We start from the raw sequence: 15,152 nt of genomic DNA, 5'->3' as shown, positions 1-15,152 counted from the left end.
ATTGAAAGGTAGTTTTAAAGTTAAGTGTTGGCAGGCAGTGGTAGCAAACAACCTTTAGTTCCACCGCAGAGGAAGCTGGATCTGAGTTTGAGGTCAGCCTGGTCTATAGATCTATTTCTAGAACAACCAGGGCTTACACAGAGAAACCCTGACAAAAACCAAATCAATCCAAAAGATATTTTTTCATTTGTTTTCTCAGACAGGGTCACGTGTATCTCCTGTTGGCCACAAACCTATGTGTCAGGCTATGCTCTTAAAGTCCCTGATCCTCTCCTACCACACCCAACTTGATATAACAAGTTGGGAGAGCTCTTAAACTTGGGTGATGTCCTCTGGCTTTTTTTGTAACTCCTACTTCTCATACCTGACAATAGTCAGTACATTTAGTGATTGTGTTTTTAATTTCACAGTTGACTTAGTAGAGTTCCTTGTGGCTGGTATTGCCTAGTATATTATTACACTTGTGAGTCTGTCTTGATTGAGAAGAGGGTGGCCCAGAGGACCATGCTGAAGAGAGTGGAGCTGGAGATGTTTGGAAGAGCCATAGGCACTACTTGTGCATAATTTCTTTGCTTGTTGGTGGGTGTAACAACATTGCAGCAATCGAGGTAGAATAAAGAAACATGCTCAGGAGTGTTCATGTTCTATTTCAGACAAGCTGCTCAGCATCCAAGTAGCTATTTTGCACAGTCATGTGCCCGTTTGCTGGGTTAGGCTTCCATTTGGGACTCAGTATTCTATAAGGAAAGAGAGATGGTGAGAGGAGGCTTTGAGCCCCTTTCAGTGAGGAAAACAGGCAGATCTGAGAAGATGAAGGCAAAGAGATTTGGGCATTCAGGAGAGCTCTCAAAGTACAGGTGGGACTGTGAGGCTTAGGTTCTGAGTTCCTGAGCTTACACTGGGTGATTTCAAGTGATAGGTAGGACAGAAGTGGGAATGAGTGAGTGAGTGAGTGAGTGAGTGAGTCAAGGCTGTGGAGAAATAGTTAACTGTCATTGATCTTAAATCAGTGTCCATTTCAAGGGGTTTTGTGGTTGACAAGTTGGCAGCTCTAGCAGTGTCAGGCTTTTTTTTTTTTTTTAAACTCAAGGGGTATTCTTCATCTAAGATGAACAGCATTTGTTGCGGGGTGGGGTGAAGGTGCAGGTGCACCCCTTCAATCCCAGCACTCAAGAGGCAGAGACAAGTTGATCTGTGATGGAGGCCAGCCTCCAAAAGCTACACAGAGAAACCCTGTCTCAGCTCCCCTAAATGCTGCTTCACATCCTTTGCCGCTACAACCCTGTGCCACTTAATGAGGTAGCCAGGTGGAGGTGTTGGCTCTCCTGCTTTCTTTTTACTGAGCAGCCCTTTTGGTTTCTGGTAGACTATTGATTGTGCTGTTTGGTTGTGTGAGAGTTGATTGCCTCTTTAGCCACTAAGTTAGTGGAGCTATCCATATTTTGCTAACAATCCTTCCTACTTATAAGTAGGAAGGAAATCTTTTATAAAAGGGTGCTCACTGCTTTGTCTTGTAATTTTACTGGATTAAATACCCACCTCCAACCCCACCCCCACCCCTGCTTTTTGAGACAAGGTCTGTTTGTAACCCTCTCCATCCTGGAACACGCTATGTAGACTATATTGACCTCGAACTCAGAGTTCCCAAGTGCCTCCCAAGTGCTGGGATCAAACGCCTGTACCTTGATATCCGGCCTACCTAATTTTTTGTTAGCATTTTCTTGAAAATGTTACCACCTACAGGCAAATTATTTTACTTTTTTAAAAAAAATTTATGTTTTACTTTCCAGTCCCAGTTCCACCTTCCTCCTCTCTTCCGGCTCCCCCTCTCCCCCACCTCCCTACCTCAGAAAGAGTAAGGCCTCCCCTAGAAGTCTACTAAGTCTGTCAGGACCAAGACACCCCCCCACACACACCTGGTGTCTAGGCTGAGTCCATATAGAATGGGCTCCACTAAGTCAGTTTGTGCATTAGTGTTAGATCTTGAACCCACTGCCAGTGGCCTCATATATTGTCCCAGTCACACCATTGTCACCTATATTAAGGGAGTCTAGTTTGGTCTTATGCAGGTTCCCGATTTGTCAAACCCCTGTCAGTGATCTCTCACTAGCTCGGGTCAGCTGATTCTGTGGGTTTCCCCATCACGGTCTTGACTTCTTTGTTCATATTATCGCTCCTTCCTCACTTCAGTTGTATTTCAGGAGCTTGGCCCATTGGTTAGTTGTGGATTTCTGCATCTGCTTCCATCTATTTCTGGAAGAGATTTCTTGCTTCTCTGGGGCTGTGGATTGTAGGCTGGGTATCTTCTGTTTTATGTCTGGTATCCATTTATGAGTAAGTACATACTATATTTGTCTTTCTGGTTCTGGGTTACCTTGGGGTAGTTCTGTCCATTTGCCAGCAAAAATGGATAAAGAAAATGTGGTAATGTAACTGTACCACATTTTCTTTATCCATTTTTCAGTTGAGGGGCATCTAGGCTGTTTCCAAGATCTGGCTATTACAAATAGTGTTTCTATGAACATAGTTGACACAGGCAAATTCTTGTTTCTTTTTCTGAGGTCCCACCTCTTTGACTTCTTAGGACATGCATGCGTGTGCTCTCCCCTACCCCCCCCCCAGTTTTTGCAACAGCTTTTAATTTTTGTTTTTTAAAGATTTACTTGATATGTATGAATTTTTTGCCTGCCTGCATTAATGTAAGCAACGTGTGTGCCTGTTTGATGCCCTGGAATGGGATTACAAATGATTGTGAGCTACCTACCATGTGTGAGGGTCCTGGGAATTAAACCTGGCAACAGGCACTTTTTTTCTTTTTTCTTTTTCATATATATATATATATATATATATATATATTATATATATATATATCATTTGCATTGGTGTTTTTGCCTACATGTATGTCTGTCTGTGTGAGGATGACAGATCTTGGAATTATAGTTGTTAGCTGTCATGTAGGTGCTGGGAATTGAACCTGGGTCCTCTGGAAGAGCAGAGAGATCTCCAGCCCCTAAAATTAAAAAAAAAAAAAAAAAAAAGTTTCCCCCCAGACAGGGTTTCTCACATTGGTGACCAAATCCAGGGCTTCGAACTTGCTAGACAAGCTCTGTACTATTGAACACATCTCCAGTCTTTATTTTTATATTATTTGATAGTTTTGTATGTGTTTGAGGCAGTGTCTTCATTGTGCATCCAGGGTACAGAACTCTGAAGGATAGGATAATGGGTGTTTGTCACCAATGGTACTTGTTGTAGTGAAAGATTTTGATTTTCCATTCTGCATGTCAAAATGGTTTACAAGCCTCATGGTCTCCCCCCCCCCCTTCTGAAGATGAGTGGGAATTTTTCTTGTTTTCCTTCCTGAGGGTGATAGCTTTTGAGGAATCACCTTTCCTGTAGGGCTCTCAGCAGTAGCTGCTGGGCTCTTCTGCCTAAAAACAGTAGTTAGAATCAGTCTATACACGTTGAATATGAATTGCACAATGAGTGTATATTTCCAGCAGGATGAAGAGGTGGAGGCAGGTGGATGGATCTCTTGAGTTTTCGGCCAGCCTGGTTTACAAAGAGTTCAGGGCAGCCAGGGCTACACAGAGAAACCCTGTCTCGAAAAAACCAAACCAAAAACCCCTCCTGGGGCTGGAGAAAATGGCCCAGAGGTTAAAAGCACTGGCTGCTCTTCCAGAGGACTGGGGTTCATTTCTCAGCCACCACATGGTAGGTGGCAATTTTCTGTAATTTCAGTTCCAGGAGACCTGACACTCTCACATCTCTCACAGATATACATACATACATGCAAGTCAAACACCAGTGCACGTTAAAAAAAAAATAAATAAAAAGAGGGATCATTAAAAAGTTAAGAAAAAGGGAGTTGTTTCTCAATTTGGAAGGTAGAGGTATACAAATGGGGTATTTGGGGTTTGGAAAAATGGCTCAGTTGATATCCTAGTACTGTGATTAAAGGGTGGCATTATGCCATGTTTTATTTTTGTGGGCATGTGTAGAGGACATCGGGGTATGTAGACTGTTGTAGATACTGGGAAGCAAACTCTGAAAGAGCAAGAGCTCTTTCTTAATCCTGGACCCTTATCTCTCTGGAGAGTGATTAAGTGATTTACAGTGTTACAGCAAGACCACATACTAGAGGTAGTTAGAAGCTGAATGAGTTCCATTGTGCTGCTCTAAGGAGACCAGGTGTAATCCACAGGTGAAGGAAACTGTGCTCTCTTCCTGGCTGAAGGCACAGTCTGAAGGATGGCATTAGAGAAGTGTTGTGTTGGTTTGGTAGTTGGATACTGGACAGAGTAGTTATATGACTGACTGGTCAAGTATGTTCCTAATTAACTGCATGCAAGGACTGCTGCCATTCCCATGAAAGAGGGCTGAGGAAGGGTGCTTCTCAGGGCAGGGATTGTGTTCTTCCTTGCTATCTTACCTAATTCCTGGTGCAGGAACTCATCAGAGGAGAGAAGTAACCAAATCTCCCCAAGTGCATTGTGGTCTAAGAAAGCAGATGTAGCCAGTCCTTAGGTCAAGAGGTACCTGATCTCTGCCTCAGAGCCTAGTGACCTTTTTTCATAGTTGGAGGCTATTAGGTCATTTCCAAGCATTCTTTTCTATATAATTTTTTTTTTTTTTTTTTGAGAATGACACTCCCTCTTTCCCCACAGGACAAGCTTTCTCTATCTCTGTACTGGAATTTGCTCTGCAGACCAGGCTGGTATCTTAACTGAGAGATCCTATTGCCTCTCTCTGCCTCCGCCTCCCAAGTGCTGGGAGTGCACCACTACCCTGCTGGAAATGACCTCCCGCCACTCCCCCCTGCTCCATTTTCTCTGTTTAACAGCTCTGGCTGTCCTGGAACTCCACTTTGTAGACTATATTGGCCTGAAACTCAGAGATCCATTTTCCTCTGCTAGCTGGGCTTTTAGGTGTGAGCTACCACTATCCAGCTGGGAATGATTCTTGAACAGTTTCTGCATAAGGTCCTGCCCTACACATACAAGCCAGTGGCTGGCTACCAGAAGTTCTTTCTGAGTCAGTGATGCTAAGAAGGAACTACCTCTCACCCGTTCTCTCACTTTTCACTGTGATTGGGTAGTGTTACGGACTGTAATTTTTTTTTTTTTTTTTTTTTTTAAACAGGATTTGTTCCAACAATCTGTTAAAACATGGTGGATTACTATGAAGTTCTGGGCGTGCAGAGACATGCCTCACCTGAGGACATTAAAAAGGCGTAAGTATTTTCATTTCTGAAATGATATTCTGTACCATGGTCCATTGGTAATTGGATAGTGTAGCTTGTGTCATCTACTAAACCCTTTATTTTGGTTTCCTTTTTAAAAAGTAAAATTGTTTTCTGTGAATGTTTTAAAAGAATGTGGTTGGCACTTAGGAAGTTGACCTCACATGCATGTACACACATAAGGGTGAGAAAAGAAAAACTTGATAACAGACTCTTGTTAAAATAAGAACATCTGTATAGCTGGGCATTTGTGGCACACAACTTTAATCCCAGCAATCGGGCGGCAGAGGCAGGCAGATCTCTGTGAATTCGAGGCCAGCCTGGTCTACAGAGCGAGTGCCATGATGATAGGCTCCAAAGCTATACAGAGAAACCCTGTCTTGAAAAACCAAAAAAAGAAAAAAAATAAGTCTGTCTTTGCTTGCTAGAGGCCCTGGGTTTCATCCCCACTTCCTGGTACCATCTATCTTTACTCTTTGACACTTTATTGTGGCCACTTCCCCGCCTCAATTCCAACTCAGGTCTGTTGTTTCTACTGAACTGTATCTGAAACACTTCACCATGATTTGTTTTAAATGTTGGTGTGTAGTATCAGTTGAGTCTTGGCGCTCTGGTTTATTTCTGTTGTTGTGATGAAAAATATCACAGTAGAAAGAAACAGTAGGAAGTCCCCCCCCCCCCATATAGACAAGCCTGGTGGTGGTGGTTGTGGTAACCCCCCTTTAGTCTCAGCATTTGAGACAGGTGGATCTCTGAGTTTGAGGCCAACATGGTCTATAGAGTGAGTTCCAGGACAGCCAAGGCTACACAGAGAGACCCTGTCTTAAATAAAACAGACAAATAAAATAAACAGAGGAGCAAAGTCATAGTCCATCGTTGTGGGAAAGATACAGCAGGGTCCATAGTTCTGTGTTCTTGCCTGTGTCCAGCTTGATTTCTCTGCAGTTTAGGACTCTTGTGTGTGGAAGGCTGCTGCCCCTAGTATTCCCATGTCAATTAAATTATTAGAACAGCACTCCACTGAAGCTTTTATGTAAGTTGTGCTATGACCAATAAAAACACAGGAGTTAGACATTGGGGTAAAAACCTGATAAAATAAAATCGACAGAGATGACCAGCTGACCTGCACCCCACACTTCCAGATAGAAAAGAGGGTAAAAATATCCAAGTTCCTTCTTTTTCCTGTGCATCTGTGTTCCTGCCTTTTTTCTTTGGCTAATTGCAGTCAGTTAGTGGCTCACTCTGCCCCCTAATTCAAGTTAACTTTATTCAGTGTCATCACATATTCTGCAACATTTCTCCCATTGTCTAAATAGAAAGGAAAGGTGTAGATGGAAGTTTCTGTTCTGCCCAGTCCTGTAGCCATTCAGTCCCAAATAAACACACCAAGGCTTATATTAATTATAAACTGTTTGGTCTATGGCTCAGGCTTATTAGTAATAACTCTTAGTTTTAAATTAATTCATAAATCTTACCTATGTTTAGCCATGTGGATTTGGTGCCTTTTCTCAGTAAGGCATTCTCATCTTGCTTCCTTTGTGTCTGGCTGGTTTGACTGGTCCCTGTATGTCTCTCTGCCTTTCCTCTTCCCAGAGTTCTCCTAGTCTGGTACCCTGCCTATACTTCTGTGTGGCTACTGGCCACTCAGTGTTTTATTAAACCAATATGAGCAGTTTACAGTGAACAAGAGCATTATCCCACATCAGAAAGGTTTTAGCCTCTAAAATTGTATGTATACAAGAAGAACAATTATCAGATAAGAATTACATTCACAATGTCTAGTCCATTTGCATTTGGCAAATTTGGAGAAAATGCCCTTACCAATGTTTTATACCTAGACCACTTTCTATCATATTGTATTACCAGCCTTTCCTTAAAATAATTTATTTATTTATTTATTTATTTATTTATTTATTTATTTATTTATTTTGTATGCAACATTCTGCACACCAGAAGAGGGCACCAGATCTCATTGAAGGTGGCTGTGAGCCACCATGTGATTGCTGGGAATTGAACTCAGGACCTCTGGAAGAGCAGTCAGTGCTCTTAACCTCTGAGCCATCTCTCCAGCCCCCCTAAAATATTCTTTTAGACCTTAAAATATTTAAACTTTTTTTTTTTAAATGTCTCTCAACCTTATAAACTTTACATCTCAGCTGGGCGTTGGTGGCACACGCCTTTAGTCCCAGCACTTGGGAGGCAGAGGCAGGCGGATCTGTGAGTTGGAGACCAGCCTGGTCCACAAGAGCTAGTTCCAGGACAGCCTCCAAAGCCACAGAGAAAACCCTATCTTGAAAGCAAAACAAACAAAAAACAAAAACCCCCATAACTTTACATCTCTTTTTTAAAGTTTCTTTTTTGAATTTGGTAACAAGGAAAATAGTATTAACTACCTAGTTTTCAACCCCGTAAGAGACCCAAGAAGGATAAAATATTACCTGAGTAAACAGGAACTGCAGAGGAAAACAACTTCCCAAACTATAGAAATGACAGAAACAGCTGGCTGCCTGGACAATCCTCCCAAGGTTCCTCTGCAACGTTGGGGCATCCATCTTTGGCCTATTGGCCTAGAATATCTATCTGACAGATTTCTGTGAGGCAGAAATTTGGAAGGACTATCGTGCCTTATGTTGGCAAAGTTCAGCAGCCACCTTCGTTGGCCAGGGCTGTTTCTCGCCGAGAGGCTAACTACCACAATGAAAGCAAACATCATATGGAGGTTCTTTGCTCATCCCCCCTTTTGAAGTAAATTGGTGCTGCCAGGAGCAGACGTGTCTCACATGAAAAGCCTTATGTTATTAAAACATTTTAAATGCCATATTCTGTAGACCTCTGAAGTGTTTGAAGACCATCTATCTAAAATATGCATCTGTTTGGTTTTGAAAACATGCCCAGCATGGCTACAAAGTTGATTGTTAACGGATTACTAAAACCTGCATTTCTTTGGGTGGGGGTGGGGGTGGGTTCTTTCTCTGTAACAGTCCTGGCCTGGAACTCACCGAGATCCTCCTGCCTCTGCCTCCCAAGTGCTGGGATTAAAGTTGTGTGCCACCCTCTCAGGCTGGACCATCTTAACTAACTTCCTTGAAATTGTCTGAGCAGTTTGTAGTCCAATGCTGATCTTGGGGTGATGTTTGTCAGCTTAGTGGTGTTATCTCAGTCTAGGTGGATTCATTGTGACAGGGCCTCATGACATCTTGTACACCTCAAATGTCATTGCCAGGAATGGTCACGATTCACTGCAGAAAACTTAAACATTTTAAATTTAATGTGCATCAGATCTCCAAAAGGTTAAAGAATCACAATTTATTACATAACATCCGGTGTACACAAATTTAGTTCCTAGTTACCTGATTCATACTCAAGCCGGAAAATGTGTACAGGAAGCTAGATGAAGGTTATTTCTAGAATTAGTACTCTATATGACCATTAATGTCATTATATATTAAGGATATATATATTAAGGATACAAACATATATATCCTTAAATTATTTGAGATAATATTTGTACCTTAAAAGTTTTAAAGAGCCAAAATAAAACCAAAGGATTCTGAGATTGGTGGCAATAGAATAGTCCTTTTTTTGTTTTGTTTTGCTTTTTGAGACAGGGTTTCTCTGTGTAACAGTTCTAACTGTCCTGGAACTTTGAAGACCAGACCACGCTGGCCTTGAACTCAGAAGTCTGTTTCTGCTACATTGCTAGGATTGTACATTCTGCTACAGTGCTAGGATTAAAGTCGGGCACTACCACCGGACCTCCTTTTTGTTTTTTTCTGCCCCGTACCATGAGACATGAGACAGATTTTGCATTTTTCTTTAACAAGCATGCTTGGGTTTATATTAGAGACAGAGAGAGCCACACTCCAACTCTAAAAGCCAGCTTTAGTTTTTAATTGTATTGGAACCACAAAAGGACCATTTGCTTTATATGTCTGTAGAGAACAGCAGATAAAAACTTTGGGTGAAATTCTACCATATTGGAGGTGAGCTATACTATTAGGCCAGTTTGCTGTTTTTCTTGGGACAGTTTTTTCTTAGTGGTCTGATTTTTTTTTTTTGGAAGGTTTTTCGAGACAGGGTTTCTCTGTGTACTCTGTGTAGCTTTGGAGCCTATCCTGGCACTCTCTCTGGAGACCAGGCTGGACTCAACTCACAGAGATCTGCCTGCCTCTGCCTCCCGAGTGCTGGGATTACAGGCGTGCGCCACCAACGCCTGGCTGGTCTTAGATTCTTTAGTTGGATGGAGTCCCTTTTTTGGCAAGTTATGTCTTTGTTAAAGCAAAAAAAAATTTTTTTGTTTTTTTTTTGGCAACAGAAAAAGTCGTCCTTCTGTCCCGTTCTCCCCCCCACCCCCCCAACTCATAGAGATCTGCCTGCCCTGCATCCCTGGTGCTGGGATTAAAGGCCTGTACCACCACCAGGCAATTTCTGCTGGGTCTTTAGTTTTTTCCTCCATGTGGCAATAATATCCATTCCAAAATACTATCTTCTTGTTGCATAATAATTCTTGTGGGATAATGTGTAGAAGGTAAAATAACCAAGCTCTGGGTTCAAGTGATCCACATGTTCATTCTTTAATTTCTTTTCTACCAAAGCCAATTATCTCTCAGCCTTAGCTGATAGTTATCTAGGAGTATTTAAGTCCTTATCACCTTGTAAGGTTTGAAATAAATTACTTAGTTATTGAATTTTAATCTAATGGTGGGCTATGGCCAGTTAATCTCCCAGCAATATTTGAAAACAATTAAGAGTGCTAAGATAGTTTTATTTATTTATTTATTTTAATGATTTATTTTTTATTTTATGCTCATTGGCATTCTGTGGTGTGTCTGTGTGAAGGTATCAGATACTCTGGAACTGGGGTTATAGACAGTTGTGACCTGCCATGTGGGTGCTGGGAATTGAAACCCAGGTCCTTTGGAAGAACAGCCAGTGCTCTTAACCACTGAGCCATCTCTCCAGCCCCCCCCCTTTTTTTTTTTTTTCTTTTTTCTTTTTTTTTTTTTTTTTTTTTTTTTTGGTTTTTTGAGACAGAGTTTCTCTGTGTAGCTTTGGAACCTATCCTGGCACTCGCTCTGGAAACCAGGCTGGCTTCGAACTCACAGAGATCTGCCTGCCTCTGCCTCCCGAGTGTTGGGATTAAAGGCGTGCGCCACCAACGCCCGGCTTACCCTTGTCTTTTGAATCAGAGTCTCAGTGTCTATAGCCCTATGTGTCTGGAGCTCACTATGTAGAATGTAGGTCACGTGTTCTCAAGGCACAGACCCTTCTATGTCTGCCTCCTAGTGCTTGGGATTAAGGGTGTGTACTACCACACCCAGCTGTTAGTTACTAAAGTTCTGTGGACTTCATATGTGCTCAGTATTCACCCATTTCATCTTTCAAGGTATCGGAAACAGGCACTTAAATGGCATCCAGACAAAAATCCTGAAAATAAAGAAGAGGCAGAGCGGAAATTCAAACAAGTAGCTGAGGCATATGAGGTGTTATCAGATGGTAAGTAAACCTGAGCTTGTGAAGGGTTCTTAAGAGGGAGTCAGGATAGGCCTTTGCAGAGATAGCAGAATACAGACACAGGATGTGTTTACTCCCAGCTAGAGTGCTCCTCCCTCCCAAAGGCTTTCATTTTCTTGATGACCTTGCATCTGGTACAGTTAACCACTAGTGCTGAGGAGCTATAGGCTCTGAAAAGTTTTACTAGGGCTGGAGTTGAGAGGTTTCAGCTCCTGAATGTCTTGGCTTTATCTCCATTTTTCTACTGCAGCAGGACCTTATTAATGGGAGTTTACTACTTGGATAAGGAAATCAAACATTCTGCTCCAGTTTAGTCTTTGATTAGGCACTAATTAGGTGCCTTTGTGAAGATGGGTGAAGGATTTAGCTGTCAACTAGAGGCAGACTTCAAGTTTGAGTTTGTGTAAAGGAAAGATTTTGCATCTACAGGGCTGGGGCAGTGCCAGAGACTGGAAAAGTACTGCCCACATCCTAAGTGCTGTCCTGCTGGGTGGCCTGGCATGAGTCAAGGCAGAGGCTTGACTTTAAAAGGTTAGGTACTGAGTCACTGACCACAGGAAATAACAAATAGGTTACTATCTTTAAGAATGTGTTTCTAGACAGAACCTGAGGTAAAACTCACTGAGCCAGATTATTGGCATACAACCCCTTGCATAATCTATACTTTGTCATGTCCCCTTTTCCCCACCTTTAAAGGCAATCTTGGAAACCTCACAAGTTTGTTTGTTTTACTTAAGATGCTGATAGCTGAAATCCTACAAATGTGGCAAGGCCTTAACTGTTGGGACTTTTGAGGTCCAGTGGCTGCAGCCTGGGCCTCAGCTTGTGTCACTGTTCTTACAAGGACTCTTTTATTCAAAATGGGGTTGTTTGTTATTTTGTTTCCCCTATTGTAGAAGGAGATTGTTGGGGAAACAGAAGGATGTATACAGGTGGCAGCAGGGCCTTCTGGATACCAGCACAGTACCTCTGAGGTGCACAGGCAGTCTCCTTTATGGAGTGCTAACCCGCTTTCCACTCTACCCTTAACTTCCTCTGGACTTTGTAGGAAGTCAGCTTTAAGCATTTGTAGCACTTAAAATAAGTTTGCCAACTGGCCTTTCAGGAGAGAGGGGAGAGAGTTAAGTAAGACTACCTCTTTTCTTTTAAAGTCAGGGTCTCCCAACTCTGGACCTAGATTTAAAATTTGGGAAATACTGACTGATATTTGAAGGTTTGAAAGAATTTGTCCATAATGATTGTTTTTCTCAAATTTAAAGCAAAAAAGCGGGACATCTATGACAAATACGGCAAAGAAGGATTAAATTCTGGAGGAGGAGGTATGTCTATGAATTATCTCTTTGGGGACAGAGGTCTTAACAAGCCATCTGTGTTTGTTGAGTTCATATGATTAGTACCTGTTAGTCAGTACAGATTAGCCTAGAAAGTGGTAAATTTGGGTAGACATGGAGAAATGCTTATAGTCTTAGCACCTTGGGAGGCTGAGGCAGGAAAGTGCTGTGAATTGAGATCCTGCCTGGTGGGTTTCACACCCTGTATGATTATAGTCCTTGTGTGCCAGGTCTTGCCTCCTTAAAGAAATAAAAAAAATAAAACAAATAAAAAGACCGGAACCAAAAGAGATTTAGACAGGAACTTTGAGAGTTCAAGGCCAGCCTGCTTCCTTTGTATAGTGAGACCTGTTTAAAAAGGTGGTGCTGGGGGCCACATGTTTGTCAAGTTAGGATGTTTATTTATGTTGAGGTATTTGTGGTGAACCTATTTGGGTTTAAACTGATAAAAATGGTGCTGCTTCATCATGGTCCTTAGAATTCTTTCTGTGACCTAATGTGACATGTTGTATGTAAAGAGAAATTATAGTGAATGTATTATCGACTTTCATAAGCCTTTATAATCAGTGACAAAAACAGAGGGCAATGATATAATCACGCTTTGGAGATGCAAACAGGACTGTAGACAGATTGGGAGAGAAATAGGGCTAGAGATCTGAGCACTCATGGCCAGTGCTATATGCAAGTGCATCTAACATAAAGAAGGCTATGGCTTTTAGAATCCCAGATGTGTGGAATATGTTCTCTTTTAGCCCATGAAGCATACAATGATTTATAAATAAACATTGCTTAGAAATGCCAGAATTGATAGGCTAAACATACTTTACTGTGCTTGTACAGGTGGAAGTCATTTTGACAGTCCATTTGAGTTTGGCTTCACATTCCGGAATCCAGATGATGTCTTCAGGGAATTTTTTGGTGGAAGGGACCCATTTTCATTTGACTTCTTTGGTAAGTGACTACTTTTGTCTGGCCTGGTGAGGGCTTGTGGTTGTGGTGCCCTTTGCATTTAACACTGTGTCGTATTACTAACCTTTATCTTTACAGACCAGTGGAATCATCACATATTTTCTGCCAACCTTTTCAGAACTTTCGAATTTGTGACTTCAGAAATAAAAGAATTTGGTGTATTTTTCCCCTCTTCCATGTGTATTGTTCTATCCTAGTTTTGGGGACAGGACAGGATGTTGGAAATCTGATCTTAAAATGTTTTATCTTTTAAGAATTTTTATTTCTTGCTTTTGGTACTGAGGATTTGAACCCGGGATCTTGGATATACTGACATTTTCTAGCACTGATATACCAGCACTCCAAAAGTTAGTTATGTGTGTATTTGTGAGTTTGTGAAATTCACTAAGCATCATAGATGCTGTTCAGAACATACAGGTTCCATAAACAATACCCTTTTCTGTTACTGCAGCCCACTTAGAGTTGTGAAGAGAGTATGCATCTAGAGCAAGGCAGGCGGGAGTCAGGAGGGTGAGGGTGATGTTGTTAAGGGATATATGGTCTTGAGTGATTAGTTGTTGGATTGTGGGGAAATAAAACCTCCCATCTCTTGCCTTTGGTTTGATGTTCGACCGTAGACTCTTAGAGGGTTTGTGCACAGGTGCCTTTTCCACATTTTTATTGTCAGTTACTAGGGATGTTTCATATTGCTGAGACCTATTTGAGTGTTTGACCTGGGAGGTTGGGTTGAACGTGCTGTTGCTGCATCTTTTTGTCCGGGTGCACTGAGAGGGAAACACATCCTGTGTGGCTGAAGAGACTCGAGCATCACCAGCACTTCCCCATGAGGAAAAAAGACAATTGTGTCTGCCAGTAATACCAGAGGGAGACAGGTGGGAGCCCTGAATGTCATGATGTTATGGGTATGAAGAGGAACACGTCACCCTGGATCTGGTAGGTCTTAGACTGCGCATGGTGTGATACCGTAGTTAATCTCAATGCAGGTGTGTGTGTGGGTGTGTGTGGGTATGTGTGGGTGTATGTGTGTGTATGTGTTCGTTCGTTCCTTTTTAAGTGAACTTTAGTGCCTCTCCTTGAGAAAAAGAATCTGACACGCTAGCCTTTGGACAGTTTTTCCTATAGAATAAAGCTCTTTTTTGGGGTGGGGGTGTTGTTGGTTTGTTTGTTTGTTTTTTGAGACAGGTTTTCTCTGTATTTGGAATCTGCCCCGGAACGTACTCTGTAGACCAGGCTGGCCTCTAACTCAGATCTGCCTGCCTCTGCCTCCCCAGTGCTAGGATTAAAGGCATGTACCGTCACCAACTGGCTTGGAAGAAAGCTTTCAATTAGATAAGCTTAAGTTTTTATCAGTAGTGCAAGAATGTACTAGGCTTGCTGAGATCTGCTCAATCTCAGGTATGGCTCAGGTAGGCACTCCCTCCCTGCATTGCCGTGATGAGTATGGCAGTGATACTTCTTCAATCCATTCTTGTAGGTCTTCTAGGGGACTTCCATTTTCAGGCAGTAAGGATTTTCGCACAGGAAAAGAAGCTGCTCCATGGCTACTACGTGTATGAGGTGACCGTGCAACCTGCTGGTGGTATGTGGAGTGTAGACTGGGTCCTTCATGCAGGGCTGGGGGACCTAGTGCATGGTCAGCAGCGTCCAGAGCCCTTGTAAACCCTTCCTTTCTTTCTTTTTTGGGGGTCGGGTTTAGAGACAGGGTTTCTCTGTGGCTTTGGAGGCTGTCCTGGAACTAGCTCTTGTAGACCAGGCTGGTCTCACAGAGATCTGTCTGCCTCTGCCTCCTGAGTGAGTGCTGGGACTAAAGACATAAGCCACCACTGTCTGGCCCCTATCCATTTTTCTGTCTCTCAAAAAGTGATTTTTAAAGATTTTGTTTTAAAACATAGTCCAGGCTGTCTCTGTATTCCTGGTCAGCTTTCCAAGTGCTGGGATCACACAATGACCTGTTGTAAGGCATTGTTGAGCCACACACTGTGCTCAATATTTTCAGGTCTTTTACCTTAGTTATGAGATGGGGTCCTCATATTCAAAGACCTGGAGCAGGAAGATGCTCTGGGATCTGCAGAAGCTGAAATACTTCCTGTGATGAG

At 42.3% G+C, this 15,152-nt stretch overlaps 1 protein-coding gene across 6 annotated transcripts in view; it reads left to right on the top strand.

The window, feature by feature from the left end:
* Positions 1 to 15,152, top strand: part of LOC100758507 (dnaJ homolog subfamily B member 6) — a 93,736-nt gene that overhangs the window by 12,673 nt on the left and 65,911 nt on the right. For 5 of the 6 annotated variants that reach the window (XM_035448949.1, XM_027429566.2, XM_027429564.2 and 2 more), the window contains exons 2-5: positions 5,143 to 5,233; positions 10,629 to 10,738; positions 12,016 to 12,075; positions 12,928 to 13,038. In XM_035448949.1, coding sequence (XP_035304840.1) covers positions 5,169 to 5,233; positions 10,629 to 10,738; positions 12,016 to 12,075; positions 12,928 to 13,038 — 346 coding nt within the window. In that variant the 5' untranslated portion in view covers positions 5,143 to 5,168. Of the gene's footprint in view, positions 1 to 5,142; positions 5,234 to 10,628; positions 10,739 to 12,015; positions 12,076 to 12,927; positions 13,039 to 14,530; positions 14,636 to 15,152 lie in introns of all 6 variants that reach the window. The other variant, XM_027429567.2, reaches the window with a different exon arrangement.

The sequence above is a fragment of the Cricetulus griseus genome, chromosome 8, assembly GCF_003668045.3.
Source record: "Cricetulus griseus strain 17A/GY chromosome 8, alternate assembly CriGri-PICRH-1.0, whole genome shotgun sequence".
Lineage (NCBI taxonomy): Eukaryota > Metazoa > Chordata > Mammalia > Rodentia > Cricetidae > Cricetulus > Cricetulus griseus.
Note: the sequence above shows the minus strand (reverse complement) of the source record. Positions and strands in the feature narration are given on the sequence as shown.